At 55.8% G+C, this 26,797-nt stretch overlaps 1 protein-coding gene across 1 annotated transcript; it reads left to right on the top strand.

Moving 5' to 3' along the window:
• Window positions 1-25,127, top strand: EVPL (envoplakin; the record flags this gene model as incomplete). The annotated part of the gene is made up of 22 exons (XM_082326505.1): window positions 1-86; window positions 6,255-6,354; window positions 6,864-7,018; window positions 7,743-7,866; window positions 8,525-8,650; window positions 8,959-8,997; window positions 9,747-9,908; window positions 10,495-10,602; window positions 11,280-11,375; window positions 11,832-11,957; window positions 12,879-13,025; window positions 13,171-13,325; window positions 14,832-14,929; window positions 15,772-15,953; window positions 16,712-16,890; window positions 17,333-17,471; window positions 18,052-18,245; window positions 18,752-18,902; window positions 19,483-19,566; window positions 19,652-19,762; window positions 20,785-20,877; window positions 21,678-25,127. Exons 1-22 carry the CDS (start codon window positions 13-15, stop codon window positions 25,125-25,127), a joined length of 6,093 nt encoding a protein of 2,030 aa, XP_082182631.1. The 5' UTR covers window positions 1-12.
• Between the last annotated feature and the right edge of the window lie 1,670 nt (window positions 25,128-26,797).

Below are 26,797 nucleotides of genomic sequence, written 5' to 3' on the forward strand. Positions count from 1 at the left end.
GACCTCGCCAACATGTTCAAGGGGATGGGCAAAGGCTCCCCGAGCAGAAGTTCCCCCAACGGAGGTTCCCCTGCCAAGCCTAGCAAGTAAGTGCAACTCTTCTCCTCTCTCTAAGCTGTCCTGTGGACCCTGGGGGAAGATGAGGGAAGAGCGCTCAGTGTCTCCTAAGCCACCCGAAGAACCATCCCTCTTTGTGGAGCCGCCAGAAAGCTGGGGCTCGCTGGGGGTTGATGCCAAAACGCGCTGCCCCAGCTGCTGTCCTTGTCTTTGGTGGGCTTTGCGCTCCAGCCCAGAAGCGTCTGCAGCCCCCGGGGTGAGCAGTGCCTGAGGATGTGCTCAGAGCTGTGTTAATTGAGCAGGGAGGTGCAAAGCCCCTTTTGGGCAGGTAGGAGTAGGGAGAATCAACGCAGCCTCTTTGCTTGGGTGGAGCAAGATCTGCTTGATGGTGACGCAGATACCAGCCTGCGTTTGAGATCCCCGGACTCGCTGGTTGTGTGAGGTTGGTGTGATGCTGCCCTGGGACCTGGGATCCCTGGGGAGGGATGCTCAGTTTGGTGCTGCTCAGGTGGTGAAGATGGGTGAGGAGTGGGTTTGCTGGCGAGTGCCCTAATCCATCCTGGTGACCGGCTGGGTCCCTGCAGGTCAAACAACCGAGGTTGCCTCTTTTAGGCCTGTCTGAGGCGGCACCAAAAGGATCTAACACCCATGTCCTCCTCTGAAGAGATTCCCTAAGCTCTGGGGAGCAAGATGTGTGATGGGACCAGGATGCTTCTCGGGGAGGGGGTGCTCCTGCAGAGAGAGCGCTCATCCCTCCCTTCAGCTGCAGTTGCTAACTCAAGGTTATTTTCCACCTTCCCTCAGCAATTTTGCATTTTGGAGTGGTAGTGGACTGATTCTGCAGGAATCCCTCTCCCCAGCCAGGGTTAGAGGCTGAGGAAATCGCAAAGGGGTTTGTTTCGAAGAGGAGGGGACCTGCAGGGAGAAGGGGGTGCTGGCCCCATCACTTGGGGCCACCGCCACCAGCAGCAGCCCGGGATGGTGTGTGTACAGACGCCTGGGTGGACGCAGCACGGTGCCGGCACCCAACTGCGCCGTTTATGGGAGCCAAACCCAACGTTAGCAAACAGCCACTGAGGAGGGTGGTGGCCCGGTGCTGCTGGGCAGGGCAGCGGGACCTGGGGAGGAGGGGGCTCCCACAAAGACGGAGGCTTCCCCGTGGGGGCGGCGGGAGCTGGCCCCCTGCCCCGCCGGAGGAAGCTTCTGCCTCAGTGGAGCTGAGCACTCACAAACTCATCAGGGAGACAGATTTGGGGCTTCTCTGAACGCCAAGCCTTTGTCGGGGCCTGACTGCAACGAGCCACCTCCCCAGAAGCCCCGGAGCTGTGTCAGCCTCTGTTCTTAGTCTCGCTAATGCAATCCATCCACCTCCCCAGCTGGCTTCTGAACCCGGGCTGGGGGTTTCTCGTGAGGCTTCCCAGGACAGCTCGCTGCAGCCCCCGCGGTGCCGCAGAGAGCCTGGGCCAGGTTCTCCCCAGCGTGAGCCTCTCGGGATAACTGGAGCCGCATCCCGGTGAGGCCTCACACCTCTTCCCTGTGCAGGATGGAGGCTGGAGCCAGAAGTGCGGCAATTACTGAGCTAGTCGTGCTTGTTTTAGGAGGCACCAGCCATCAGACGAAGGCTAATTCGTTTGCCCATGGCCCGGGGCTTGGTCAGCACCCATATTAGCTGAGAAAATGAAGGCGAATGAGTTGTCTCAAGAGCAGCCGCCAGCACATGCTCTGCAGATGGCCCCAAGAAAATATTGGTGGCCCATAGCTGCTCTTGGTGGCCCCAAGGCCAGAACCTTGGCAGCAGCTGAGGTTCCCTGCCGCAGGGGCTTCACGATTAGCAGGTGCCGCTGCTGGCACGGACCCCTAGACCGGCGCCTCGTCTTGGTCCTTGCGACCGTGGTGTTGAGCATCCCAGCTCGCAGGGCCCTTTGCTGTCTCCGCTTGGTGGATGCATCCCAGGGAGGCAGTAGCAAGCGCAGGTTTGTCCCCGAGGAGCATCCTCGCTGCGCCCTGCTCTAGGAGGAGGCACGCTGCAGGGCTGGAAGGGAAAACCCGTGAGAAGGCAGAATTGAATCAGATCTGGCTCAACTGGCTGCCTGGGTGCGATCTTGACAAAGGCTGTGGGTGATTTTGGAGGTGGATGGCAAGTCATCTCCTGGTTTAATCGTCTCCTGGGATTGCTGCTTCTGCCACCGCCTCCCTCTGCTTCTCCCTGATCAGTCTAGAGCAGTGTGGTGCCCGGGGGGACAGGCACGGGCTCAGGGGACTAACCAGCGCTGGGGGGGTTGGTGGTGGTCTGCTGTGAGCAGCTCGGGCTGGCAGAGGACTTCTGCGTGTCAGGGAGAACAGACCCAGCTTTGGGGTCTGCCTTGTGGCCATAAAGCAAAGTCCCTTGGAAGGAAGGGATGGAGAGAGTTGGGTGCTGTGGTCCTGCCCAAACGTGCTCTGACAGGAGGGACCGGGAGTGGGGGACGGTCCTGCTCCTGCTAAGGGACACTGTCCCTTGTGTGCAGTTGGACTGTCTAGGAGGCAGAAAGTGGTATGAGAAATGAACCAATTAATAATGATAATAATAGTGCTCTGCCTCTTCTAGGCATGAGATAGCCCTAGGGAGGAGGCCTGCCCTGGCTCTTGAGGAGGAGGAGCAGGAGGAGCTCTGCTGAGCCGTGCCCTCAGCCATCTCGGCCAGGCCAGGGCTGGGGCTGTACGCATGCACCATGTGCAGAGTCGGACCCGAGCCCCGGGAGGCCAAGGGATGCCCAACGTGAGCATGGGCGAGCTCATGGCTCCTTGATGCCAAGCTGCCTCTCTGCAGCCCAAGTGTCAGCATCTTCACCCTGAAACATGGAGCCCGGCTGTGGTCAGCGCCGGTTGAGTGAGGGCTTCTGGGGGCAGCAGGGATGGGGCAGGAGATGCAGCCCCAAGGAAGGCTGGTGACACCGCTCGTGGGCTGCATGGATGGGTGTCAGTGTGGACAGGAGAAGCTTGTGCTCCTCTCAGCTTGGTCCGTGGTTGGGATAGGAGGGACTGTGGTGGTTTGGGCCCTTCTCCAAGTGTGCATGGACTGAGTGAGTTCCTCAGCATGGATCCCACCTTGACCAAGGAGCATGGTGAGCTGGGGGAGGCTCAGCTGACAGCCAGCTTCTCCACCCGTGCATCAGGCCTTCCTCAGGCTCCCAGGGCAGCATGTAGCCACCCCTCTCCTCCTGGCACGTCTCCTACCCAGCTTCAGCGTTCCTCAAGCATCCAGACTGCTCCTTTGCAGACTGAAGTGGTTCTGCTGCTTGCAGGGCTGGAGAGCCCCTTCCAGCCTGGCTGCTGGCCACAGGGTCTCGGTCTCCTCCTCTGCCAGGCTCCCTCCCTTGGCTGGCACAGAGACCTCCTGGCTCTCCACGTCAGGAGACGCAGGAGAGAGACCCCCTCTGCTCCTGAGATGATGCTCTCCAGGAAGCATCGCTTCTTCCCTGAAGATCAGGTTGTTGGCAACAACATCCTCGTTTCTAACCTCAGGTGCCCCGTGCAGTGCGATGCAGGCTGGGGACGGGCAAGGCTGAGCCCCTGTGACCGGGAGGTTGGTGAGGTCTTTTCAGCCCGTAGTTTTGTTGTGGCTTGGCCTAAACAAAGCTGATTCGTGTATCCAGCCTTGTGAACCAAGAGATGGGGTGTCCCAGTGTTTCCTTCAGCCAGGAAGGGAATGCCACCAGGAATAAGCAGGATTTTGTTGGCAATCTACCCTCCCTGGGAAGGATGGATCCTCGCTTCTCCCCTCTTGGAGCTGCACAGAGGTATCCGCGGTCACATCACAACGGGGCTCAAAGCGGGCACCCCATTCACGCTCTGAATTCAGCCAGACCTCGGCGCATGGGGAGAGGCGTCCGTCCCCTGGGATGGCGGCCAGCCCGTGACTCACTCTCTCCTCCCTGCGCAGAGAGCCCGGGCAGGAAATTTGGGTGGTGCTCAAGTATTTGCTCATGGGACACCACCTCATTCCAGGCGTGTCGGGGATGAGTGGGAGATTGTGTAACCTCCTGGGGAGGGGGGACCTCCTCGAGCTTCCAGCCTGCTGCACGCTCAGGCTCACGGGGACCGAGTCCTGGCTCTGTGCTGCTCCCATCCACCCCGTCGTGCTGGGACTTGGGGCCACCGTTCATCTCCCTGAGCGCTGCAGCTTACCCCAGGAAAGGCATCCATGGGGCAGGATGTTTAATGGGCTATAGAAGACACGTCGTAGCAGACAGTGATGCTTTGATGATGATGATGAGTGCCCTGCTTGGGCTCTTTGGCTCTGTGATCCCTGGAATTAGACCCTGTAGAAGAGGGCACTGCCAGACCACGGCAGAGCCCATTTACTTCGCTGACGTGCATTTTGCAGGCAGGGAAGCTGAGGCATGGCCAGGAGACGCTGCCAACCCAAAGCCTCCGAGGGAGCTGGGAGCTGCTGTGTTGCAGGCCCACGCCACGCTCTTGGGAAATCAAAACCAAGGGAGGAGTCGGAGAAAGAGGACAGGAGGATGCTGTGCGCAGGAGCGCGGAGTTACACGAGCTCAGCCGCGGTCAGTGTGGGCTGAGCTGACGTAAAACACGAGTGGCATCCGAGTGCTTGGCTTGGGGTGACCATAACGCTCACTGGCGCTTTGCAGTCACTTGAGGCTGTAATAAGTGAACATTCCAACATCTGCTCTAGCCTTTGGTATGAACCGTGGAATAGCTGGAGCCATGAGGAGGAGCTGGAGCAGACAGAGCCATTAAGGGAACAGCTTCCCACGGTCCTTTGCTGGATTCGGGCGCTAGGAAGGAAACCACATGGCTGGAGGGCAGATGGGGGTTGCTCTGCTGCAGGACAGCACCTTTCTCCTGCCTTCTTCCTTCACCAAAGGCACAGAGCAGGTTGTACCAACCAGCCCTGAAGGAGTGTCCCCCGTTCAGCTGACCCCCATGCAATGTCCCGTTGTCACTGCTCAAACTTCTCCCTTCTGGTCTCAGACCCCAGGGCAGGCACGGAACCGAGCTGAGCCTCTGCTGAACCATGTCCCATCCAAGTCGTCCAAGGGCTCCAGTCCCCGGATGATGCTATCTCTCCCCACCCTCCTGCCTCTGCTCGCCCACATCCCGGCAGCGCTGCGCTCTCCCTGCCTGGAGGGTAGGGCCGGCCCCGGCCCCAGCGGCAGATGCTATTAGAAGCCACAGGACATGAGGACAAAGGTGGCACCAAGGCTTGTGCTTCCCTGTCCACAGGGAGCTTTGGGGCCGCAGCTGCGGGAGCCACCCCGTGCCTTGCTGCGGGCTCTGGATCCAGCTCTTTCGGCAGGGCTCTGGGCACTCATTCACAGTAGTGGTGAGGGAATAAGGGCCACGATGGTACCTATTGGTTGTGTGATGGCACCGAGGTGAGAGACAACAAGGAATGGTCTGATGGGGACCTCCAGTGAAGCTTCACTGGGGCGAGGAGGGCTGTAGTTGTGCTACGGCCTTGGGAAATTTGTCCCCAAGCCCTGAAAGCAGCATGACTGCAACAGCCCACGCAGTGCCCAGGGGGCTTGTGGTCTGCACAGCAAGTCCTTGTCCACTCCAGGCCAGTCCTGGGGTGGCACTGGGCTCTTCTGCATCTCAGTGGGCTGAAGTGCAGAGCACTTCGCATGAACCAAGACCACAGGACGGCAGCTCTGGGTGAGGCTGAGGGCCATCTCGCCCACCTCTACCAGCAGCCAAGGGCAGACACCCAGGGAAGCACCTCCGAACAGGGCAAGCGTGTTGTGCTGCCTCCGCAGGGTGCTCTGGCCTCCAGCTGTCTGTGGCTTCGGGTCTTCCCAACCCAGATGTGGTGTCAGTGCATTTGGGAACCCTACAGGGATTGATTTTATTATTTTTTTTTTTCCCCCTCCACTGCTTTTTGAATCCACACGAACTTTTGAGCATCTGCAGTGTCCTGCGGCAAGGAGTTGTGCAGATGAGCTGCGTGATGTGCAAAAAGCCTCCTCCCGCTCACTCTGAGCGCACCACCTCTTACCTTCACTTGGCTGGAGGCAACAAGCCAAGCATCGACCACTTGTATGCATCCTTGGCCACAGCTTAGACTCTTTCTTTGGAGACCAGGACATGGGGGAAAGGCCTGAAGAACCATGCCTGTGTCAGGTCCTGGGCAGCGATGAAGAGGGTGAGAATTGCCTTCACCCACCCCTCTGCTTTGCTGCTCCCTCTCTCAGGTCCTCAACAAACGAGCTGGCCGTTCTCATCTCCCGTATGCAGACGAATGCCGACCAGGTGGAGAAGGACATCCTGGAGACACAGTCCAGGCTCAAGCAGGTGAGTTGTGGCAGAGGGTGGTGGGAAGGTGAAAGGCTCTGCCTAGAAATGCCGTGTTTAGGCTAACAGGTCAGGTGTTCGCTCTGTGCATCAGCTCGCTGGTGCAGGTTTGGGGGCTGACTCGAGGCTGGGGAGGAGCAGAGCACCCCACAGAGCCTCCCAGCCCCTGGGGCTGCATACGGAGCTTCCCAAATTCTGCCCTTGGTGCTCTCTGCTCAGTGCCTCGTGCTTCCCACAGCCGAGGCTGCCTCGCCTGCAGCAGCACAGCCCTGGGCCTCCCAGCAAGCCCAGAGGCAGGCAGCCAGCCTGAGCCACGCCGGTCCCCTGGGCGGGAGAGGTGCTGAAGCAGGCAGCTTGGCTGGGCATACGCTCCCCAGCTGCACCCTCGCACCAGGGTTCCCCTGCGGTCGGCGCGTTGAGCATCCAGGCCCTCTGCGCTGGCCAAGGAGAATATTGTGAGGTCTGCGTGCTCCAGCCAGGCTTTTTCCTCTGTCTTCCCTGGTCTCCAGGATGCCAGCAATCACCAGAAGAACAAGGCTTTTGAGTTCCAGTCAGAGAACGCCAAGAACCTGAAGGAAGCGGAGACCCTGCTGAAGGACCTCTTTCTGGATGCGGACCGTGCCAAGCGGCTGAAACACCCTCAGGCTGCTGAGATAGAGAAGGAGTGAGTACAGAGGGGGAAACTGGTGTGATGGGGGCACCGAGCAATTGGGAACCCCCCTAGGATCTAGGCTGAGCTCCAGGCCTTGCCATGAGAGGTAGAGTTCCACCCTTCTTCCCATAGACTTTAGCCTTAAAATCAGGCTTCTGCCAATATATTGTAAAGTGTGCGGGGTGGCTGCCAGAGTGCTCACCCAGGAGTCCCCAGTCTTATTTGGGAGCTCTTGTAAAAGGTACCAGAAAAATGCAGAGCTAAAAGGTGGCCCCACTCCCAGGGCAAATCCCCTTTTCCTCTGCCTTTCCTAAAATAAATGCCATTCCTTCAGGCAAGCACGGAGTTAGAGGTGGGGATTTGGATGGTGCATGAAGGAAAGGCATTCATTTTAGGAAAGGCAGAGGAAAAGGAAAAGCTTCAGCTGGTCTCTGGGGCTTCGCTCCCCTTCGCTCTCCAGCCCTGCTAGGTGGAAATCAGGAGGGAAGAGTTGTTTCCAAGCTGGGAAGGGACAGCCCTGATCTCCCTGCAGCTTCCTCTGGGGCTGAAATTCCTGAGACATCCCTGGAGATGGAGAGCACCAGGGCAAGTACCTCCGCTGCTGAAGGAGGCCAGCGTCACAAAGGGACAACAAAGTAGCCCGAGTCTTAGGAGTGAAATCTGGGCTCCACAAACCCCACCTTGGTTCTCCCCCTTCCAAACTGACACGGAGACGTGTGCCTTTTCTCCTCGGCAGCATCCAGCAGCTCCATGACCGCGTGACGCAGCTGTGCGCAGAGTACCGGGCCCTCTACGAACAACTGAACGTCCCTGATGTGGGGCCCAGGGTAGACTGGGCTGGGATCCTGGACCAAAAGATGGTAACAGCAGCTGGTTTTAGATGTATCTCCCAACTCCTACAAGGTCAGATAACGTCCGCTGTTGCCTGTAGGGCTCTGCCAGCCGTCGTGAGCTCAGCATCATGCAGGGATGCTGGGGGTGGTGGAAGAAACTCTGGGTAGGAGAAGGACTCTCCTCCCACCTCTTAAAACCCTCTGGAGGAGCCTCTTGATTGACCCCTTCAGATTAAGTGCTACCGCAGAGGGATCAGGTAGAGGTGCCCTGCTGTGGGATGAAAGGATGGAGAAGGCGATGACTTCAAGGCCTTTACAGCCCTACATCCTAGGGTTCCTTGCTGCAAGGTCTTGGGTATGTGGAGGGCCCAGTTTGGAGTCCGCTTGGATTCCCTTGAAAGATGGATGGCAACTATGTGCATCCAACACGTGTCACCATGGGAAGGGTGGCTGCTTCAGCTTAGGTTTGTACACCGGGGTGATAAGGCCTGGTTATCTTTGCCGCTGTGTATGGCTGGGGAAATGGCAACCAACAGCAATCACGGTAAACAACAACAAGATCCCTTCCCTTCCTCCGGGACTGGTATCAGGTACCAGATCTTTTCATACCCTGCCAGAACTCACTGGAGTTTCTCCCTGAAATCAAATCTTTTGCTTTAGTCTCTGCCTAACTCCTTTTGCACAGAAACAAGTCAACGCGGGACAGTACGGCCCTGGCATGTCAGAGCTGGAAAAGCAAATAGCTGAGCACAACATCCTCCAGAAGGAGATTGAAGCCTATGGCCTCCAGATCAAGCACCTCCGCTCTGGGGTAAGGCACCCTCCGTCCCCTCCTTGCTCCTGGTGGCTTTGCTCAGGACCCCGCGGGCTCTGCTCGCTGTCTGGCTGCCTGTCCCGTCTGCTCCTCCTGACGGTGAATATCCACCCTTGTTCTGCACAGGGGAGACCTGAGCTCGGGCAGATCAAGCCACGCAGGGGCCGGGGAGGCGGTTCCTGAATGGTTTCTAAAGCATCTTCCATAAATCAGCTCATCAGCATCTGCCACTGAGGGTGTTTTGGTAACGGCTTTTTTCTCTTTTCTTTTTTTTCCCCCTTGGTCTTGGCCGTGTCGTAACCCAGGATGTGGCAGATTTAAAGAGCCAGTACAAGGACTTGCTGGTAAGCTTCTCGGTGGTTTTCTGGACAGGTGGGGTCACACAGCAGAGTAACGCCTTCCCTGATGGACAGGGAATGCCCGGCTCAGGGCAGGAGCTACCTCTGGTCTTGCGTAGTGACGTTGTGTCCCTCATTTTCTTTCCCCGCTTCCTTCCCACCTTGGAATGGGTGTAAATTGAGAGCGTGCTTGCTGCCCTCAGGGGAATGCTGTGGGTGAGATCTGTGTCTCTCCATGGATCATTGATCTGGAGTTGCCCGTGTGTCCGTGAGCGCAGGGTTACGGATGCAGCAGCAGGAAACCCTGTCCCAGCCTACGGGCTGTTCCAAACCAGGACTGCAAATGCTGAGGCTTGCACTGATCCCTAACGAGGGCTCCAGAGAGGAAGCGAGCAGCTGGAGCAAAGGAGGTGGCCAGGAAGAAGGTCCTGGGTTTAGCCAGCTGGGCCCGTAAAGATTGCTGAAGAATGCTGAAGAATGGCATTTGTGAGAAATATAGCAGCTCGCAGACTGCCCGAGGCAGCAGCCTACACCTGCGATTCTGGTTAGACAAACATATCCCGTCTGTGAGGGAGGGAAAGGGAACGGCAGCCCCATCAGATAAGAGCAAGCAGCGGCAAATGTCTTGCCAAGGTCTCTGGGAATCTCCCGGTGGATGTGCGACGCGAGCGGGGTCCTGGGCAGGAGGAGGAGGAGGGGAAAGGGGGTCCTCAGGCTGGGCACCAACGCCGTCTCTCTCCCGTGTGCATGGGCAGAAAGCCTCCATCTGGCGAGGGCAGAGCCTGGGCAGCCTGTACCACCACCTCCAGGGCTGCACCAAGGAGCTGGGCTACCTGACGGACCAGCAGACCAGGATCCTGAAGCAGGACTGGAGTGACCAAATGATGGACGTCCAAAGCGTGCGTCGGGAGTACGAGGTGAGCTCCTGGGGATGGTGGCTTGTCCTGCCACCGGGGCGGGAGATTTGCAGCGTGAGTCCCAGCCTCCTCGACATCCACCACCAGCCCTGAGCCTGGTGCTTTCCCAGGGCAGCCCGATAGCGCTGGGCACAGAAACAGAGGTGGAAGAGACGCTCTGGGTCCACTCTGGCGTTAAGGATGAGCCACTCTGCGTGTCCCCTCCTGTCCCCTGAGCTGGCACGTTACATTACAGAGCTGTCGGTGAGGCTCAGTGGTCAGAGGAGAGGGAAGGGCTCAGCGTCATGTCAGCCTCAACGTCCAAAGTACAACACCCAGTGACTGCTCTATGCTGGGACCAGGAAGAAGAGAGGAATAATTGCTTAGGAAAATGCTCTTTGAACGAATGCCCTGATGCTTTCTGGGGCCCAAGCACGTCTAATTTGTTTTAGCTTTGCCTAGCCCCTTCTTTTTTCAAAAACAAACAAACAAATGGATGTCTGTGCCTTGGGAGCCTTTACTCTGCCACGTGGGGTTTGGTGCTCCAGGAGACCGCTCCGTGCTCCCTGCGTGCTCCCGCTGTCATGACGTTTCTCTTCCCCTTCAGGACTTCAAGACCAATGAGCTGCTCAGCCAGGAGGAGTTTGTGAACCATCTTCAGGATGACGGGGATAGGATGATTGAGTTAAAGCACCCAGCTGTCAAGCCCATCCAGGTAGGGAAAGGGGGTCTCCTCCCAAACCCTATAAGAGAATGAGAAGGCTTTGCATAATTTGTGGATCAAGAGCCAGGAGACAGGCTGGAAGAGATCTCTTCACCTCCTCTGCGGAGCTGCCGTGTTACTCTCTCCTCCCACACTGCAGCGACTGTACTGCAGCATCTTTCTGCCCGCTCCAGCCCTATGGGGAGGCTGGGGGCGGTGCAGGGTCTTCACCCCTTCAGAAATCTCCAGGAGATAGTGGCTAACATCTGTGTGCTGGGAACAGCTCCCGGTCTGGTGCTCAGACCTGTGGTCAATGCAGCCACGTTCGTGCTGCTGTGAAACTCCAGCTATGACACAGCATGACCTCTCCCAGTTGAAACCAGCTCCCAGCCTCCAAGGTTGTATTTCCAAGCCTGCAGATGCAGTGGCAAGCCGAGGTGGGCTCACAGCCACCCACACCGCTGGAGCTGAGCCCCCTTGAGAAATGGTGGCTGCTCTGCAGCCAGGTCCTTGTGGAGCAGTATGCTTGCTCAGGCTCAGCATCAGGCAACGCCGGGCCATAGCTTTGTCTCTGCTCAACAGCGATCTTTACCCCTCTTCTGATCTCTGGGACTTCTGGGGAAAGGAGACCGCTGGTGGGGAGGTAGGACTAGCTGGAGCCCACGGAGTCGTGCTCTGTCCCACCACAGGCTCACCAGGAAGCCTTGAAGAACGAGTGGCAGAATTTCCTGAATCTCTGCATTTGCCAGGAGAGTCAACTGAAAAGCGTGGAGAGCTATAAGAAGGTAAAAAGCAATGAGCAGAGCATGGGCCATGGGGCTGCAGGGTCAGGCCGGAGTGGGCAGGTTGGGAAGAGAGACAGCAAAGGGATGAGGATGGGAGATCCTTTGCTTGCACCTAGTCAGGGTATTTTGGGGAGACACCCCTCAAAACACAGTCCTTTGGTGCTGCAGTGAAGGACTGGCTCCCAGCTCGTCTCATCCGCCCTGTTGCGTTAGTGTGCTGGCTTGGAGGAGAGGGGCAGGGGAGGGTTTGCTCACCGTCGTGACCTGGGACTTGTCCGTTGATTGGGATTATTTGCCTGTGGCTCAGGCGATGGAGAGTCCTTGCCCAAGCACTGAGAGTGGTCTTGTGAGCCCCAGACAGGTTGTGGGAGAGATCCTGGGAACTGAGAGACCCCACTGGACTTGGAGATAGTAACGTCCTCCCATCCCTGGCTGTTTTCCTACCCACACCTCCAGTTCCAGGATGATGCTGAGGCTGTGAGCCGCTCCCTGAAGAAGATGAACTCTGACCTGGACACCAAATACAGCAAGTTCAACAAAGACAGCCCTGGGGTGGTGTCAGATCTGCTGCTTCAGCTGGAGGTGAGGTCTTCAGGGCTGGTGGCACTAGCCAGACCTAAGGGGCAGACCGAATGTTACAACCTCCCCAAGAAATAACAGTGGGGAAGGGGAAGAGGTGGGTAAATAACCTCCTGGGACAGCTCACCCCCGCTGCGCGCTAGGGAGGGGGGAGCCCATGGCGATACTGTGCTCTGGGTGCTGAGCCTCCGTAGTCCACGCTGCTCACACTGTGGGGCAGTGACCCATGGGAAGGCGCTCGTCCCCATCAGCGACACAGAGCCAGGCCCCAGGTCACCATCAGAGTAAAGGAGAAGTGCAGGGAGGAGCTGTGCGTTGTCCTAAACATGAGACACTTGGATCAGAGGGCCCGCAGAGAGCGTGAGCTGCTGGCATCCAAGCAGCAGGGAAAGGTCCTCCCATCTCCTCAGCACTCTCATGAGCCAAGGGTGAGGGAGGGAATAAAGAAATCGGACCTCAGGGATGAGATGCAGATAGGAAAGGAACATTTGCCCGGGAGAGAGGGAGGGGACACGTTCAATGCGGTATCTTCCCATGCGTGCAACACACTTCGCTCCCAAGAGTTGCTGGGATCTTGGTACCTTCTGACACTGGAATATGACCACCTCTTGGCAGGTCTCTGTTCCATTTCTGAGAAGGAAAAACTTCTCCAGGAGATTTAATATGACAGTGTGGGATCGCCTAAGGTTAACTCAGGCTGTGCCTTCAAGGGCAGATCTGCTGTGAGCAAAGGAAACAGGAGAGCACTGATAATGAAAAGGGGAAGAAGGGACATGGAGGGGTTGAGAATGGAGACACTTCTGACTCCACCCCGGCAGTGACCACAGAAGGATGGACAACTGGCCCCAGTGTACCCACTGTAGTGTGACCCCCCCCTTCTCATCCAAGCCTGGTCGCAACCAATGTCTTCCCTGTTTTGTCTAGAATGAGGAGAAGGCGGTGAGGCAGGCAGAGAAGAGCATCACTGACCTGAAGAGAAGGAGCAAGGAGATCAGCCCACTGAAACTGCGCAGGATGCGTCCCTCCCAGCCCCTCACCTTGGACACCCTCTGTGACTGGGATGCTGGGGAGGTGAGGGCTTGACTGGCCGTACCCTCAGAAGAGGCAGGCAACTGGAATCGTCTTTGGTTGCTCCAGATCTTGGCTCCGCGGTGGGAGGAACTGGCCTAGTGCCGGAAAGCCAAGCCTTTCACTGGATCTTGTGTCTTTGTCCCAGGTGCAGCTGACAAGAGGTGACAAGTACACTCTGAAGGACAACAGCAACCCGGAGATGTGGGTGGTGCAGAGCAGCACTGGTGTGGTCCAGGAGGCACCTTCTGCTTGCTTCTCCATCCCTCCACCAGACCCCGAGTCCATAGACAAGGTCAATAGGTGAGTCTGTCTGCAGTGGAGAGCTTGACCCAGAGAGATGTTCAGTCTTGTTCTTAGGTCATAGCCAGCGTGACTGCCTCAGCTGCAGAGGAATAGCAGCTGGGGACAGACCTCTTGACCGTCTAGTACGAAATCCCTCCTGGAGAGGGATTGTTCCCTGCACCCAAATATCTCGGCCAGGTTCCTGCCATTCCTCGACAGCACTGCGCGCTGCACAGACCTTGCTGTCAAAGAGTTTTCTGGCAGTCAGGCTTGATTTCTTCACCCAAACATGTGACTTGCATAGGTTTGACTAAATTCGTTGCAGAATCAGTCTGGAGCTTGGGACTTGCCAAACAGGACAGAGTTATCTGTGGTATCTCCTCGCAGCCAGCCCCAGCTGGAGACTGAGAAATGCTCCTTGAACCACCATGTAGTCGGCTGCTGTTTGCTCAGCCAGCCTCTGTGGTTCCCACAGGACAGGGTGGTGGTGCGGGGAGCTTCGGCATTACCTTTTTAATCATGTCCCCGGGTGCTCGGATAAATCAGTGCTGCTCAAGCGCTGTGGAAAAGCCCACGGCCCAGATTCAGAGTTTCTCGGGCACATCCACGATGGGAGCCCCAGTCGCGCCGGCAGCATTACTTCATTGTGTTGCTCTTTGAGTGCGTACCCCTCTTCACACGTCCCACATTACTGAATCCTTGAGATTTATGGGTTTCGTGTGTGTTTTAAAACAGAAAAGTAAAAGTTTGCAACGTCCTCCTGGATAACAGCTCTGCAGGTGTTGCCTGGAAAACTCCTCCCATTTCAGGGCACATCTGGCAGCTTGTTTCATTTCCCAGTGTTTGCTTCCCTTCCTACATGCAAAATATTTGTCTTTGTTGTGTTTCCCAGCCTGTTCCACCACTCAGTCCCTCTGCATGGAGCTGTGTCCCAGCCCTGCACAGGGACAGCCCTCGTCTGCAGCAGCCAGGCGAACGGGGACTTGCTGGTTTTAGAGCACGGTGCTTAGCGGGAGCAGGCCATAGCGGGGATGTGAACTGGCCTGGTCCTTCAAAGGCCCCTCCTCCTGGTTCCAGCAGTCTTCTCCCACCCAGAGATGTTCTTGGTCCTTCCAGCTCCTGCCGGTCCCAGCTCTGGGTTCATTAGAAGGGAACCACCCTTACAAATGAGCGTTGGTGTTTCCAGGGCTGCAGCCACAGAAGCAGCTACTTGTACTCGCTTCCTATGAAGTGCTGCAGTGATATGAAATAAATTTCCAGCTTTGTTAGCATCTGGCAAGAGTTGGGAAGCACTGGCATCATTGGGAGAAACCAGCTGCTCAAACCAACCGGCTGCTCTTGCTGCTGCTCCCTCCCTAAGGGGCATCTGCGTTACAACAGGCTGCAGGGTCGCAGCCATCCCCTGCCCCTGGGCGCACCGTCCCCGGCAGAGGCACGAAGCTGCTCCTGGGCTGGCTCTGTCGAGGCTGCTCAGCACAGCGGTTCCCCGTCCTGCTGGCTGATGCTGCTCCTCTCTGCTCGCAGGCTGGAGGGGGAACTGAACGCGGTGAAGCAGAAGCAAGCGGCCGTTCAGAGCACCCTGCGACGCAGCCAGAAGGAGCAGGTTCAACCCAGCCAGAAGGGTATGTCAGGCGCTTAGTCAAGCCCGCTCCAAAGCAAGCCCACGCACCTCCCTTGCAGAGCTCCCAGACCTGGCTGGAAGCAGAGCACCCTCCTGGGCAGGCAGAGGTACCCACGGGTGGGTGCGAGGATGCCTTCTGCTCTACGGAAAAGAGCAGCCGATGGGAAAACCTGACTCCTGGTGCTGCCAGGGACTCACCACGAGATCTCAAGCGATTCACTTAAACTCCATTGCCCTTCTCAAACCTCTGAGATCCAGCTCCATCAACCATTGTGGAGTATTCAGGGTTGCAGGGGGATGTGCCTATCCAGAAGCCTTAATGAAACGTCCTTTGGGATCCAAGTTCCTCACAGTTCTCTTCCCAAGCTGGGGGCTGTGGAATAAGCAGGCAGCCATGGCTAAATCCCGACCCCTGGCTAGCTGTGGTACTCCCACAGCTGTAGTTCAAAAAGCTCCCAGCGAAGCTGAGCAGGGATGTGTCTGCATGGCAGCACATGGCTGTCCCTGCCCCTCCTTTGGGCGTGAGCTCTGGCTGGCCGGGGCAGAGCTAAAACCATTTTCCTAAGCCTTTGCCGTGGGTAGGCACACACACGTGCGTGATGCTCTGCGGATTAGAAATGTTAACCGAATTGTTTATCGTTGCATCAAAACCCCATGCTCAGGAGAAGCCTGCGTGCTTCAGAGCTGCAGAACACGCAGGGCAGAGCTTTGCAGCAGGGCTGTTGTGGGAGGGAGCTGGAGCTTTCGGGACCACGTATGGGAGAGCCTGGGGAAAGGGCTGTGCACCAAGACTGGGACGGCAGATGAGAAATGGGGCTTAACCTACGCTGTGTCTCACTGCAGCTCTGTCCAGCAGCCCCCCTGTAGTCCAGGATGATCCCCAAGCTGACCAGCTTCTCGGCAGCCTGGATCGCGTTGGCAAGGACCTGGTCCAGGTAGAGAAGGAGATCTTGAACCGAGTGAGGTCTCCGGTGAACTACGGTGACCCCACAGATGACCTCGCCAGGAGGATCAAGCACCAGCAGGTGGGTTGGAGCAGGATGAGCTTGGTAGCGCTGTGTCCTTGGCCCAAAACAGAACCGACATAGGAGTTACACAGGAGGTGACAGCCGCTGCTTCAAAGGAGAAACCTGTGCTGCAGTTGTGAGGGTTTCAGGCTGGCCTGAGCCCTTGAAATGGGGCAGGTTAAGCCAAACCCTAAAGAAGCGCAGGCTCTTTCCTTGGCTCAGCTCTGCAGCAAGATGGTCCATTCGTTTCAGAGCCGTGGGCCAGGCGCCAGCCTTGGGGAGTCCTCAGCCTTGTCGTGGGGATGCTCTCACCCTTTACTCTCAAGTCTGTAGCATAAAAGATAGGAGGCTAGAGGGAATTCATCCAAGGAGCAGCTTTGGCTGACCTGATGGGAAGTACAGCCTGGTAGATGTGAGGGGGGCGGGAAAAGAGGCAGTGTCCTGGAGCCCCCCTCCTTCCCTCTGGGATAAGGTCTGGGTCTGCAGTAGTTCAGCTTGTTACATCTTTATCTGTGGGTATTTATCTGGCCCTGGCAGAAGGATGGACTCGGGCAGGGAGGTTTCTTCCATCTTTGTCTGGTTTGATCTCTTTCCCACACCCTGCCGTTGCCAGACAGCCACAGTCTGGCTGGGGCTGTGCCCCAGGGGCCACCACCGCAGGAGAGGGCTACCGCACCCTTAGCCCCACAGCAAAATCTGCCCCTGAGGGGGACACGTTTTCGCAACAGCACTGTTATGACTGTGTTGGGTGACGCTGCTCCCGTCTGCTGTGCCAGGAAACAACAAAGAAGCTCGAGAACCTGGGGGCAGCCAAGGATGCCTTGCAGAAGGAGTGTGAGACCTACCTTTCCAAGAAACCCACCAGCACCTCGGCTTCCCAGCTCCCTGTCACACTGAATGCCCTCAGGAGCAAATACAACGATGTCAATATGCTCTCCAGCCTGTACAACGAGAAGTGAGTGACGATGGCAAGGGCTGATGGGGATGAGGGAAGGAAGTCCTTGCACAGAGGTGTCAACACAGAAGTGTGGGAGAAAATGCTTTTGGTCTATATGGGCGTTGGTTGAGGTCCATCCAGCCCAGTGCAGGTTAGAAACCTCCCATCTGTCATCAAAGGCACCTCCGAAGGCGTTCCTGTATGCAGTCTGTGGTCGGATCCCCCCACTGTGGACGGTCCACCACAACGGGTGGGTGCCCCAGCTATGCTGCGTGCAGTGAAATGCAATCCAGCTGACTTCTGGGCAGCATGACAGGGTTGGGAGTGCGTATTGCTGCTTCTCTGCCATGCTGTAGAAGCTCTGATGTTAAATAAGCTTAGACATGCAAAATCAGAGAGAAAAGGAGATGAGTGGGGTCTTCTGTAGCTAACCTTGTCCTGTCATTTTTCCCTTCCCCAGGGCTAAGGCTGCCCTGAACCTGGAGACTCAGATTGAGAACACAGACAAGATCGTCAGCACGTTTGAGGCCAAGCTGGCTCAGGATAGCATCATTCCTGCATCCCCCAATGCCCTGCAGGATCGGGCCAATGATCTGCAGGTAGGAGAACATCAGGCCCTTCGTTAGGGAAGGGAGATCTCTGAGCTCAGGTAGCAATGGTGGGGAGAGCTGGACTTTGCTTATTTGAGCACTCCGAGGCACCAGCGGTGAAGCCTTTCCAAGGACCTGTTCCTTGAAGGTTTTATGTTGGTGTTGCAGGCTAACTTGCACTCACCACCTAGCAAAAAACTCTGTCCCTCCCAGGCGACTTTTGGGGTCCCTAAAATATGCGATGAACCTCTTAGCATCTAACCTCTGTGGCTCTGCCGCACACCCATCCCTATTCTTTCCTGCTCCCGTTCACCCTGCCCCGCCATTAGCTCTCACCCTTGGCTCTCAGTGACCCTTTTTTGCCTTCCCCAAAACTTCTCCCTTCTGTTCCATGCGCCGTCCAACCCGCCTTGCTTCCCACCTTCCTTACTGAACAAGTCTCACTGCTACCTCTCTTCCACGCTGCGTGTCTGTTTTGGAGAGCCTGGCTAGCTCCCAGGCGCTGCACAGGTAGTAACAGCGTTAAGGAGGGTATTTCTGGTTGGGGCATCGGCTGGTGCAAACCTGGAGGTGTCTTTTTCCCCTGCAGAAGATGAAGCGGGACCTGGTGGCCCAAGAGGACTGCGTGCTGAAGCTGAACCGAGGGCTCAAGGATGCTGAGCACAGCTGCAGCGCCGTGCAGAACAACTTCCAGGAGTACTGCCCTGACCTGCCCCGGCAGAAGCGGGAGGTGCAGCTCCTCAATGATCGCTACCACGCTGTTGCAGACCAGCTGGATCAGCGGTGAGGAGCTATGGCATCATCTCTGCTCCTCTTAGCCAACGTGGACCAGCCTTAGTCAGAGTCCCAAGAGTATGGTCTTCATTGCAGGACCCTGGTCCTGACCACTCTGCTGTAACACTGGGGACCAGGTCCGTCCTGCTGGGCCCAGCACAGGCTCGGAGCTCCCAGATAGCTGCCAGAAGGCAGTTTAAGTAGCCGGCTGCTGGCCTCTGCCCGACCCAGGGGCCCTACCCAGAGAGACCCTGCTGCTTAACACTTCTCGCAGGCATTGCTGCTGGTTGCCTGCCTTTTTCCTTCTCTCATCTCCCAGGTTGTGTTCATGCTGCAGTAGCAAACCTGCTGTGCACACCATTATGCTCCCCACTCGGGGACCAGTTGTCACCCTCTTGTTTTTGTTATCTTGGTGTTTGTTGTGGTGACAGTCTCACCATAGTGTCTTTTTGGGAACTTGCACATCAACCTTTGCCCTTCCCCTTAATGTTCCCGTTCACCTTTGTGCTGTGCAGAGAGAAGACCCTCAGAAACATCAGCCTCACCTACCAGCAGTTCCAAAACTCCAATGAGAACCTGATGTTCTGGATGAACAACCTACCCAAGCACCAAGTGAAGACCACTGATGGGCCGAGCCAGATCAATTACAAGCTGCAGGCACAGAAGGTGAAGTTCCCGGGCAGAACCTGCAACGTTACGGGGTGGGGGAATTTGCTTGTGGATGGCATGCAAAATAGCACCAGCCACTCCCAGTTGTGTGCTCCACCTGTTACAGTGAATGAACTAGAACAAGGAGACAACGGATTGCACCCACAGATGAAGTACCTTGCCCTGCTGCGTTCATCTACGGTGCCGGTGTCCCAGTCTATCCCAGCCACCCCTAGGCTGGTATCCTCTCCACGGAGAGGGGACACCCAGATCCTGAAAGATTGCACCTCGGGCTGAGATGCTGCATCTGGGCCCTGCATCTTTCTCTCCTCGAGCAGATCCTAAGCTGATGAGCTCAGATGATGAGACGTGAAGGTCTCTGTGTTGGCTGGTATTTACCTCATGATAAATCAGTGAGGCAGGTCCTGGGCCAGCGAGAGTGCTGCTGAGATCCTCTAAAGCCCAAGAGGCTTTCCTAAATGTCCTCCTGTTCCCACCTTTCCTTCAGTACCAGGCTGAGCTACAGCTCTTGCCTGCAAGAGTATTGCTGGATTGCTGTATCTCGGGCTGTCCTTAACATCATGTGTCTCTCCTGCAGAGGCTGGTGGAGGAGATCGAAAGCAAGGAGCCCGAGAAGAAGGCAGTGGTCAGACTGTCCCGGAACGTGCAGTCCACCCTCAATGTATGGCTGGGTTTTCCCACGGAGCACTCCCTTAGCGTCTCACTCGAGAGATCCCAACTGATTCTTCTGTTTCTGCTCTGAACAGGACTATGAACTCCAAGCAGGCAAATACAGCTCTTCTCTGGACCCTACCCTGACCGACTTCGCTGCAAAGAGGCTGCGCGTGACCCCCCTACAAGAAAGCATCCAGGCCCAGGTAAGATGTTAAGATGAGGGCATGGACACCGGTGTCTAGCTCCTTAGCCAAGCCCCGTGCCCTCTGCAAGGCCTTAATCCACTCTTACAGCCGCAGCTGATCACGGTCCTAATCCCAAGGACAAACGTCATCAGGGATCTCTCTGTCTACGGGGCACAGCAGCACGTGAGATCCAGAATCAGGGCTGTGCCTGGTAGCTTTGGCTGAGATGATTGCTGATGATGCCTCCTTACCATATTGTGTGTGAAAACACAGGCATCCCTTGATGTAGGTGAATTTGATGTTCTCCTCCAAACCCTTTTATTTACACATTTTCTGCATTTGGGATCAACAAGAATAATGTAGATTGTTACTGTTTCGCCAGATCTCCCTTGAGATTTGCGTATGACTTGCTATTTAAACATAAAACAGGTCTCCGTGTAGAAACAGCTCTATTTCCAGAAGAATCCAATGCTTTTTCTAGAAGCGGGTTTAGAGGAGGCCTTCAAACCTTTGTCTCAGCCCTGCACGGCAAAGAGCAGGGCATTTTCCACCTTTCTCAGTGTTACTGCTGAATGATGTTCGTTGTGTCACATTTTCTCCAACTCTGGGGACCTGTGTTAGTAGTGCGTTAAAGACGGACTTCCACCCACCTGGGCGGAAGAGGGGAGCAGGCACTGGGGGCAGGACTGAGCCAGAGCTCCTGCGTGCTCTTCCCAGTTACACCCCCGTTCCCCCGCATCACCGCGGGCTGTTCGCCAGCTGCCATCCATGCGTGGCCCAGGGTGGATTTGGAAGTCCGGACCCTGTGCAGGCTAGCAGGCATCAAACAGGCATTCAAATAAAGGGGACGGGGTCTCCTCTGTGAGTCCTTAGGCTCTGCGTCTCAGTTTCTCTAGAAAGTCAGGCGTGAAGACGCTAATCCCTGGAATGGTGCAGCACACGGAGTGCATCCAGGTGAAAGGAGGGGTGGGGGAGTGTGCCATAAACGGAGCTGTGTCAGGGTGAGGGGGACGAGGCTCTCACCGCCGTTTCTGTTTCAGGAGAATGATGTAACCAAGCTCTACATGGAGGTGGCAGCAGAAAACAAACAGCAGCTCAGCCGGCTGGAGTTTGCCAAGAAGATTGTTGAGAAGGTACCAGCTAACAGCTCATGGCACGATTGGGGTACTCTAGATTGGGTTTGAAATGATCTTTCCAAAGCTGTCAGCAATCTGCTGAGCCTGGGATCCCCCACCCCTCCCCGGACCTCCGCATCCGGATGGAGGAAGGACAGGAATGGAAACCCCTGTGAGAAAAAGACCACGAGTAACCACAGCTTCACCGACACTGATCTTGGGTTGTGACATTCATCACCTCTGCGGGCCCTCAACTGTTTACTGAAGCTGTAGTTTATGCTAGGAAAACAGATTTGAATTAGGGTCCTTAAATCCTCTTCTCAGCTATATCCAACTCTAGATTTGTCCGTGGATGTGGTTGGAATTTAGTGCTCACAACCTTCTGGAAACAATTCCAACTTTTATGCCTTTCTAGGGCTTGATTCCACCTGTAGGAAAGGCCTCTGGCCGGGATGGCTTGCAGTCAGTGTGCTCAGGAAGGAGAAGAGATTGAGCTGGAGAGCTCTGGGATGCTACCAGGAGCCAGCAGCGCGGCGGGGACCGCCCGTGTTACCCTCTCAGCTGCAGATACTCAGGGCAGCACAAAGCGCCTTGGTGGGCAAGGGGACGGGGGAAGACGCACCAAGTCAGGTGCTGGAGATGTGGGAACGTGTCCTCATCTGCCATTTACAAGCAGCCTGATTTGGGGGCTCCCTGGGGTTTCCGTACCAGTTCTGTCTGCTACCGCGCCTTGCCGTGGCAAAAGCCTCTGTGCCAGATTCAAAGAGTGACTCGGTTTCCCTGCCTTTTTTTAATTCTTTTTTGTTTTTTCCTTGCAGAAGGAAGTGCATGAGGACATTGAAGCTGTACATGAGCAAGCCCAGCAATCTGAAGATAAAGCCGCAACAAGCAGGGAATCTGAGGGTTTGAAATCGCAGCTGGAGGAGGAAAGGAGGAAAGTGGCCAAGATTGAAGAGGACCTGGAGGAACACAGAAACAAGCTGCTAATGTTGAAGACTCAGAAGCCCATTGAAAGAGTGGAAGAAAAGGAGGTGATAGAATATTACAGAGACCCACAGGTGGAGAGCAACCTCTCTAAGATGGTGCAGCAGATTGAAGAAGAAGGCAAAAAGAGGCAGAGCCTGCAAGAAGACATTGACGTGATGAGCCAGAAGCTTGCCCAGATGGAGAGCGAGAAGAAGGTCATTCCTGCCCAACTCCTCACCAAAGAGATCACAAAAATTGAGAAAGATCCAAGCCTGGATAACCAAGCAGCCAGTCTTCGTCAGGAGATCAAACGTCTCCAGGAGGAAAGCTTGGCCGCTGCTTCCAAACTTGAGCAGTGTAAGAGAGAGCTGCACGTGCTGGAGCGAAAGCAGCCCAATATCCGCGAGAAAGTGGTGGTGAAGGAGCTGATCAAACTGGAGAAAAACCCAGAAATGCTGAAGTCCGTTAGGACCCTGCAGCTACAAATCGATGAGGAAACCTTCAAGAGGAAGTCTGCAGAAGAAGCAATAGTGAAGGTGAAGAACAAGATTGAGGAGGTGGAAAGGCTAATTGAAACAGCAGAACCCAAAATCATTGTTAAGGAGGTGAAGCAGGTAGAGCAGGACCCGGAGTTATTGCGAGAGTCTTCCAAGCTTAAAACTCTGATTGAAGAAGAGAGGAGCAAGAACTTGACGCTTACGGGTGAGCTGGGAGAGCTGCAGAGCCAGTACAGTATTGCAGAGAAGCAAAAACCAAGGATAGAGGTTAAAGAGAGGGTCAATGAGATTTTCCTGGTGGATCCTGAAACGGAGCAGCAAATTGCGCACCTGAAAAGGGAGCTGCAGGAAGTTACTCTGAAAAGGACAAAGATTGAGAGTGAAGTGGAAGAGGCCTTAGCAGAGCTCAATGTCCTCAGGTCACAGAAACCAGTGGTGGAGCTTAAGGAGGTTATAGAGGAGGTGATAAAACACGAGAAGAGTCCAGAGATTCTTAGAGAAATTGACAGGCTGAAGCAACAGCTCAATGAACTGGTGAACACCAACGGCAGGACCCAAGAGCAGCTCATTAGGCTGCAGGGCGAAAGGGATGAATGGAAGAGGGAGAGATCCAAGGTGGAAACCAAGCTGGTCAACAAGGAAGTCATCCGATATGAGAATGATCCACTCTTGGAAAAAGAAGCTGATCGCCTCCGTCAGGAGGTGCGTAACATGTCTCAAAAGAGGAGAGCTGCAGAGGACGCGATCTATGACTTGCAGAATAAATACATGCTACTGGAGAGGCGAAAGCCAGAGGAAAAGGTAGTTGTCCAAGAGGTGATACTGACTCAAAAGGATCCAAAGCTCCGAGATGAGCACAGCCGGCTGAGCCGGAGTCTGGACGAGGAGGTGAGCAACAGGCGTCGTCTGGAACGTGATGTGCAACAGCTTCGTGCACTGGTGGAAGAGCAAGAGAAGTTGCTCAGCTTTCAGGAGGATCGAAGCAAGAGGCTTGCACTGGAGAAGGAGATGAGACAAACTACACTGAGAATAAAGGAACTGGAGGAGAGCCCAGCCCCAGTGCAAGAAAAGATCATTATGGAAGAAGTGGTCAAGTTGGAGAAGGATCCAGTCCTCGAACAGTCTGCCAGCAACCTGCGCTTGGAGCTGGACCGTGAGAAGATGGAGGTGCTGAACTTGCAGAGGGAATGCAAGAACCTGCAGATGCAAGTTGATGTCCTGCAGAAAACAAAATCCCAGGAGAAGACCATCTACAAGGAGGTGATTCGAGTGGAAAAGGACAGAGCGCTGGAGAGCGAACGTGCACGCATCTGGGAGCTGCTGAACAGGGAGAGAGGGGCCAAGCAAAAGGCAGAAGAGGAGGTACGGCGGCTCAGGGAGAAGATTGAGAGAGCTGAAGGCATGAAGAGGACGTGGGCTCGCGAAGAGACAGAGCTGCAGAAAGCCAGGAACCTGGCCATCCAGGAGAGAGCCAACTTGGAGAGTGAACTGCGGGAGCTGGAGAGGCAGAAGCAGCAGAAAGTCCTCTTCCTTCGGGAGGAGTCCAAACTGCTCAACCAACGGACTGAGAACGACAGGCAGAAGAAGAAGCAGCTGGAACATGAGTTTTCCCTGCTGGAGGCAGACATCCTTAGGGAGAAGGACCAGATCTACAACAAGGAGAGGTTAATTCGAGATCTCCAGTCAAGGGTCAACCGGGAAGAAATCAGTCACGAGACCCAGATGAGAGAGACGAACCTCTCCACCAAGATCTCTATATTGGACCCTGAGACAGGGAAGGATATGTCCCCTTACGAGGCCTATAAGAGAGGTATCATAGACAGAGGCCAGTACATCCAGCTGCAAGAGCTGGAGTGTGACTGGGAGGAAGTCACCACCCTGGGCCCAAACGGGGAAGTCTCAGTTCTCCTTGACAAGAAAAGCGGGAAGCAGTACTCCATCGATGATGCACTAAGGCTGAGGAGGATCACAAAGGAGGAGTACCAGCTGTACCGGGATGGCAAGATTCCCATCTCCGAATTCGCCTTGCTGGTGGCTGGGGAATCCAAGCCTCCCCCGTCCCTCTCTATTGGCTCCATCATCTCCAAATCCCCACTCTCATCACCAACCACCCACCAAACCCAAAGCTTCTTCCCACCAGCCTCGCAGAAAGGCTTCTGTGATGACACGTCCCCCATCGCTGGGGTGTACGACACCACCACCGACACCAAGTACAACGTCAAGACTGCTGTTGCGAAGAAGCTGCTCGATCCCCTGACGGCTCAGAAGCTCCTGGAAGCCCAGGCTGCCACGGGGGGCATCATAGACCTCATTTCTCGGGACCGTTTCTCAGTCCACAAGGCAATCGAGAGGGGGCTGATCGACAGGACCTACATGCAGAGACTGCTCAACGCCCAGAAAGCTTTCACAGGGATCGAGGACCCGGTGACCAAGCGAAGGCTGTCTGTGGGGGAAGCAGTTCAGAAGGGATGGATTACCAAGGACAGCGCTTTCCCCTATCTGGAGGTCCAGCATCTAACTGGAGGGCTCATCGATCCCAAGAAAACCGGTCGCATCCCCGTGCTGGAAGCTGCCCAGACAGGGATGATAACAGGCGACCTGGCCAATAGGCTCCAGGATGAGTCCAACTATGAAAAAGATCTCATTGACCCCGTCACTAAAGAGAAGATAAATTACAAGGAGGCCATGGCTCTCTGCCAGAAGGATTCGCTGAGCAGCCTCCTGCTGCTCCCAGCCATGTCCGAGGGGTATCAGCGGTACCACCAGGCGAGCCGTTCCCCCAGGCTCTCCCGGTTCAGGCACTGAATGGGTCCAGGCATGTACTGGATCGGGTTCCTTCAGGAGTTCATCCCTTCAAAACACCTCTCCCCACGGAGGCAGCAGCGATCACAGGAATGGAGCATCTAGCATTTAGGGCTGCCTGTTCTTCTATCTTAGCTATCTCTGCTTCCCGACGCAGCTTGGTCGTGCAAGGAAGAAAGCGTGATCGTGAGCGTTAAGGGCCTGACGCACGGGGGTCCCCGCGGTCCCCTGGGTGCCGCTGTGACAGCAAAGGGGGGTTGATTGCGAGAACTCCTCTGGCAGTAGGTAAAACGCGGTTATGCCCAGAAAGGGGGGAGAGCGAGAGTGTTTTCCAGTTGGGTCATTCTTCTGCATGCAATAAAGATAGAAAGTGCACCTCTGTGGCTGTGTTGTCTGTGCAGGCTGAGGCTGCCGCGTGGCCGGAGGCACGGCTGGTCCTCCCCCGTGCAGCCCTGTGCCCCGCAGCCCAATCTACAAAGGGTCTGCAGACTCTTGCTCCCCCGATCTCACAGCACTGAACCCCCTAAATGTCTTTCTGCTTGTGAGCCCATATTTTTAAAGACTTTGTTATATTTGTCTTTAAAACTGGAAACCGGTGGGGCTTTGCTCCTGGTCATTTGGACGCCTCTGAAAGAGGGACTCGGTCGCCAAAGGGCGCCGTTCCACCTTCTGTTTGATCCAGTCTCAGTGCAGGCAGCTCCCGAACGGAGCAGCCCCCCTGTCCCTGGAGCCCCCCTGGCTGCAGACCAGTGATGGTGTTGGCTGTACGATGACTTGGGTCATTGCTTCGCTTCGCTGCTGGCAGAGGAAGGCAAGCCCCAAGCAAAACCAAACCAAACCCTGTGGAAGTAGATGATTTCTGGGGCACCTGTACAGAGGCAGATGTGTTGCCAGGGAAGGGATGACCTTCAGTAGCAGACTGATGATGCTTGCAGTCAACGGTGATGTGAACCTGCTTTCTACAGCCCTTGGCTGCAGGATCCACCCAGCAGTACCTGAAAATCTGCACTTGCTGTTTCTTCAGGCAAGCTTTCGCTCCTCTGTGTCACTTCCAGTGCTCAGCCCTTGCTGGAACGAGCAAGTCCTAACTCCCACGTGTCCCTGTTGAGACGAGAGATGAAATGTTCTTCCCTAGTCCCTACCCTGTTCTGGAGAGTCCCCTGGCTTCGTGGGATGAGAAAAATGACCTTTTATTTCCCCCTCTCTCAAGGGCTCTTCTAGCTGCAGCTACTTGGGAAATCCAACACCCCCAAAATAATCCATAAGGGTAGAGGTTTCTCTCCCCATCAGAGCAGCGGTGCGGCCTCTATTTCCATACAGCCTAGCTGGCGGTCGATGTCTGGGCTCCAAGAAGAAATTCTTCCCGTGCTGGCAAGCTCAGCACAGTCACAGGTCCCATCACCTTCCTGCTGCAGGCAGTGCTCAGCGTTAACCAGCTGAGTCCAGCGATGGAAACACCAAGCCCGAGGTCTCCCAGGCTCTGTCCCGCGCTCTGCAGGGGCTGTGTGTCAGGCCTATGGCTGGTGTCCACGGCTGTCTCGGCTGCCATGATCAATACGGGGAAATTTGTTGTTTTATAGTGGGGAAAACTGTTCCACATGCGCTAGAGCATCCGTTCCCAGCCTGTTCCCTCTCGGTAGAGCGCTGCTGGTGCGCGGGGCACTGTGCATCCC

The sequence above is a fragment of the Platalea leucorodia genome (assembly GCF_965183815.1).
Source record: "Platalea leucorodia genome assembly, chromosome: 14".
Lineage (NCBI taxonomy): Eukaryota > Metazoa > Chordata > Aves > Pelecaniformes > Threskiornithidae > Platalea > Platalea leucorodia.